This window comes from Sinocyclocheilus rhinocerous, unplaced genomic scaffold, assembly GCF_001515625.1.
Source record: "Sinocyclocheilus rhinocerous isolate Xijiao unplaced genomic scaffold, SAMN03320098_v1.1 scaffold1274, whole genome shotgun sequence".
NCBI classification, from domain to species: Eukaryota; Metazoa; Chordata; class Actinopteri; order Cypriniformes; family Cyprinidae; genus Sinocyclocheilus; species Sinocyclocheilus rhinocerous.
Genome location: NW_015626966.1, coordinates 39,547 through 44,624, shown reverse-complemented (window position 1 = coordinate 44,624; position 5,078 = coordinate 39,547). Strand labels below are relative to the sequence as shown.

The 5,078-nt window shown below is 35.3% G+C and overlaps 1 protein-coding gene across 1 annotated transcript; it reads left to right on the top strand.

The window, feature by feature from the left end:
* Positions 1-2,430: 2,430 nt before the first annotated feature.
* Positions 2,431-3,359, top strand: LOC107720623 (zinc finger protein 239-like). Its single transcript, XM_016528368.1, has one exon. The coding sequence runs from the start codon at positions 2,434-2,436 to the stop codon at positions 3,226-3,228; it is 795 nt and encodes a 264-aa protein (XP_016383854.1). The 5' UTR covers positions 2,431-2,433; the 3' UTR covers positions 3,229-3,359.
* Positions 3,360-5,078: the final 1,719 nt, after the last annotated feature.

Sequence of the window (5,078 nt, the reverse complement as noted above, 5' to 3'; positions counted from 1 at the left end):
TGTCTATGCAGGGTCAGAAAGCTCTCAGATTCCATCAAAAATATCTTAATTTGTGTTCCGAAGATGAACGAAGGTCTTACGGGTTTGGAATGACATGAGGGTGATTAATGACAGAATTTTCATTTTTGGGTGAACTAACCCTTTAAGGATAAGAAAGTGAATGTCCTTGAGTGGACAAGCCAGAGCCTACGCGGAGCTAACGTCTCGAGAAGAGACAGATCAAATATGTTACTAAATAAATACATGATTGTGATAGTCTGAATGAGAAGCTGACGTCTGATTTCTTGAAGCGGTCGTAGGCTATTTAACATATTTACTAATGGCTAGCGTGCGTAGTCTTTTGCGTCGCTTGTAAATATTCTGCCTTGTATGGTGATTATAATCCACATCGGATCTCAAACAGAAGTTATTTCAAACACTCGCTGCTGTCTGAAAGTGAGTTTTGAGCTAAAATTATTTTAAAAGTCTTTAATGCTGGTGTTAGCTATTAACTTTATGAAATGATCCGCGGCGCTGGCGCTCTCCAGACGCGGAGAAACTCCGCCTTTGTTCATAACCACTCCTCTAGCCCCAGCTGGCCCGCTTTGGCCCAAGGTTTTCGTCGGGCCAAAAAACCCAGGCCGTTGGCCCCGAGGAAGCACCGATGAGGCACGGTCAAGCACCAGAAGTGACAGTGGAAACGCGACTGGCCCTGGCACGCACTAGGCCCTGGCCCTGGCACGCCCGCTTTTCGCCCGACAGTGGAAACACGGCTATTGAGGCCAACTATGTGATCACCACTTTTCATACCAAGATATAAATCTTTTAAAAGCATTTATTTCTTTATAGTCTGTGATAAACCCCGTTTCATATAAAAACAAGAAAAAAATAATGTAAAAACCAATTAACAAAAACTCAGCTACATGACGTTGCACTCAGTTGGAGTATGTGCTATTTGTTGCTTTACAAATCTGTACATTTATTTCTGAATGTTTTCTTCTGTTTTATTATTCATACTTTATATTTGGATTATTTTAATTGTGGTATGAATGTATATTTTTCTATATCTCTTTTCTTTTGTTCACGGTTTTGTGTACGGTTGGTAAAAGGATACAAATGGAATGAAATAGTTAGATGATTCACAAATAAAACTGAAATAAGTAATAACTAAATGTTACATTTTCATAAATTGATAGATAAACACAAAACATAAATGCTTAAACTGTGTGTAACTGATTCAGTAACTCCTTTATTTTGGATGTTGGCAGATCTGCTTTTCTTTAAGCACAGCAATCCACCTTTTGTGAGTCTCCTCCCACAACAACTCACCAGTGAAGCTCCTCCCACAATTCCCTGATAAATGCTGGAATCTTCCCACAAGTGAAGACGACAGTTCATGAAAGAAGACTGAGAACATGAGTGATCCAGAATCCTGCAGAATGGAACATGAAGATCCTGAAGAACAAAGAGGTTGGTGTTTATTGCTGATTCTTCATTTATGATGCTGAAGATCATTAGGGTTATAGAACTTAAAACAGTTTTCAATTAGATTTAGTGGTTGTAATTAGAAAAGTCCTAAAAGCTGTAAAATAATATTATATAAATAATATACCAAACACTTTTTATGAACTGGGTACAAACTGGAGCCTGAAACTATTTTTTTTCAAGCAAAGGATCAGTGAAAGGAGCAAACATTCATAATCACTGTGAACATGAGGAGGTCAGGGTAAATATTATGAGTTCTTTATCTTACACTGATTTTATAATCTTCTAATTACTAGAAAATATTAATATTTTAATGAATATGATAATATAATTAATTCAACAGTTTAAACCAGGAACTGATTCAGAAGAGGAAGAGTGAATTATACAGGGTCGTCTATAAGATCATAAGCCTTTGTCTTGGCGATGTTATCAAAGAGCTAATAATGTGTTGCTAATCGTACACAAACCATATTCATGTTTGCCATCTCAGTTTTTTTTAAGTTATGGTATTATTAAATAGTTATAATCAATGTCAATATTATATTTAAACATTTAATAGTTCTTAATACAAAACATGGGATTTGTGATTATAATGTTTTAAAAACAATAATTAGAAGATCAATATATCCAATTAAAGTTGCAGAGACATTAATTTATATTATATTATATTAATTTATAAAAAATCATCAAAACAATCATAATTTTCTATAGCAAATGTCATTTCCCTTTACATTTCTGTCTTTGAATTCATGATTTACTTAAAGTTAAACCTTTACTTTCAATTTAGATCTGATGGAAGAGAGCGAGGAGAGCGAAGATCTGAGTGAAGCGGAGCAGAAACATCATGCCAAAACTGGTCATTTGAGTCGCTCACAGACTAAAAGCAATGTCTTACAGAGAAGAACAGCCAAAAAGCACACTTGTCCTCAGTGTGGAAATAGTTACCTTAAACAAAGTCTTAAATTTCACATGAAAGTCCACACTGGAGAGAAGCCTTACATGTGTGATCAATGCGGGAGGAGTTTCACTCAAAACAATGCCTTAAAGGATCACATGAGAATCCACACCGGAGAGAAGCCTTTTAAATGTGGTCAGTGCGGGAAGAGTTTTGCTTACAAAAAAGTTTTAAAAGTTCACTTGAGAAGTCATAGTGGAGTGAAGCCGTACACATGTGATCAATGTGAGAAGAGTTTCACACAGAAAGGAAACCTTACTGAACACATGAGGATCCACACTGGAGAGAAGCCATATGTGTGTGATAAGTGTTGGAAGAGTTTTGCAAATCTAAGTAATTTGAAATCACATCTGAATTCTCATTCTGGAGTAAGACCATTTGTGATCATCAACTGTGATCAGTGTGGAAAAAGCTATTCTGGGGCAAAATCCCTAAAGTTACACCTGAAAATTCATACAAAGGAGAAACCTCACATGTGTTCTTTGTGTGGAAAGAGTTTTTCACGGCTAAGTGTTTTAAAAGTACACCAGAAAAGTCACAGCGGTGTGAAGGATCATGTATGCTCTGATTGCGGGAAGACCTTTATTACAGATGCTGGACTGAAACTGCACCAGAGAATTCACACTGGAGAAAAACCTTACAAGTGTTCACACTGTGACAAGAGATTCAGTCAATTTGGATCTTGGAAAAGACATGAAAGGACCCACACTGGAGAGAAGCCGTATTACTGCTTTTCATGTGGGAAAAGTTTCACTCAATCATCTTCTCTTCTCCGTCATACAAAAAACATATGTCTGAAATCACATTAAGTAGTTTCTGTTCAGGTCCTGCACTTCAAGTGCAATGCTGCGTCCTCATCAAACTTGACACAATATGTCAAGCAATAAAAGCTCTACTCCATAAAATCTTCAAGTCTTAACCAGCCTCAAGAAACAAGGCAAAGAAACATCCAAAGTTGTCAAAGTGAATAAAGTTCACCTTCAAAACCAACAGTTTCAAGTATAAGACTTGAGACAATGAGATTAACTCAAATATTGAGTTTCCTCCAAAAGAACAAAAAGTATGATTTTTTTTTTCTTATATATCATTTTGATTTATGGTATAAAATTAAATCATTGATTGTCATTATTGATTGTATCAACCTTTCACCTTTTATTGTGTTCTGATTCCATGGAGCTCCTAAAGGGACATGGTATGAAATAGGAAGAAAAAATGTGATCTTGTGTTCGTTTCAAGCCTATAGACAGACTGAGTAGCTCCTACAGTTATTGTAAATCGGTCAGAAGCTAATTAATAAAGCAAGAATTAAAACTTATCTTCTTGTATTGTCTATTATTTTACCAGTCTGGCAGTGCAGACTGAGACACTGCCATTGTGAGTTACACAAGCATATCATGTTTGTGAGGTAGGTACCACTTTTAGCAATGTCAGAGATCTGCAAATACAAGACACCACCATTCGAGTCATCAAAAGCTAGTATAGGCTGATGCTGATTAATAGCCTATCAGTCAGAGCATTCATAAAATCCTTCACTAAACTCTTCATCAAAGTTTTGAGAAAAAAAAATCTGTCAAATTACAAATGTTTTATGTTTCATAACACAATTCATACATGCTTCTTATATTAGAAACATAAATGCAGTATTTCAAATGGTCCCTTACAGACATAAATAGTTCTTTTCACAAAGAAAGCTTACTTTTGTCAAATCTTTTTAAAATGATGATACACTAACATGAATTTAAACATGTAGCTATATCAAAAACCTGTTGTATTTTTTACAGAAGGGTCCTTCATGTTCATGTAGGGCTTTTTAACTATTTTCCCACCATTGACAGAGTTTTTCTGTCATTTATGAGACAAGGCTTCTCTGCCATTTTCGGCAATCCATGTTTTTATATGGTGGGGTGCTATCGTCTTCTGAAAGAGTTACAGAATCTCAAAAAACAAGTGAAAAGAGGCAGAAACAAGTGATAGAATCATTTCATACACGTGTCGTAGTCTTTGACAAAAACAGTTTTCTCAGCCTTTTGCTCAAAATGTTGCTTTCTAAATAAAAATTACCTGCAAAAAAAGAATGCATGAAGTAGAATTATTTTGTTATTGTCTGTTCAGATATATATACAACAAAATATTTTGGGGACCATGAAAGATTTGTGAAAATAATCAAAAATGCTGCAGCTTTTTAAAACGCTGCTGGGGAATGAGTTAACTTATAGACCAATTATAGGTTTGTAAACATTCGGGATGCGCGCACATCATGGTTGCAGAAAACCGGGGGAAAGATAGCCTTTACGGCTAGAGAATTACACGGATACGGTACAAAACAGTTAGATTTAAAAAGATTATAGATTATATTGATTAGAATCTAATCAATAGATGTTATTTTCAAAATGTTCTCAGCATATAGAGAATGGGAATGTTTCGTCACAACGGCAATGCATTCTGGGAATTTAGGTCACGGGAGCTATACAGCGGAGACTAATATAGTGAATGTAGACGTTTGATATTATTTAATGTTTATATTATTCTACTTAAAGGTGCAATAGGTGATTGTCTTCAGAAACATTTTTTGTTATGCTGGTTGAAAGTCTCTTCACATCCCCATAGCAATCATTAAGTTAAGTGGTCTAAATGTATTTATCTGTATTTATATATTCTG

What these genes read in the sequence shown, in the direction of transcription:
- LOC107720623 (XM_016528368.1), top strand. Translation starts at nt 2,434, where the DNA reads ATGAAAGTCCACACTGGAGAGAAGCCTTACATGTGTGATCAATGCGGG.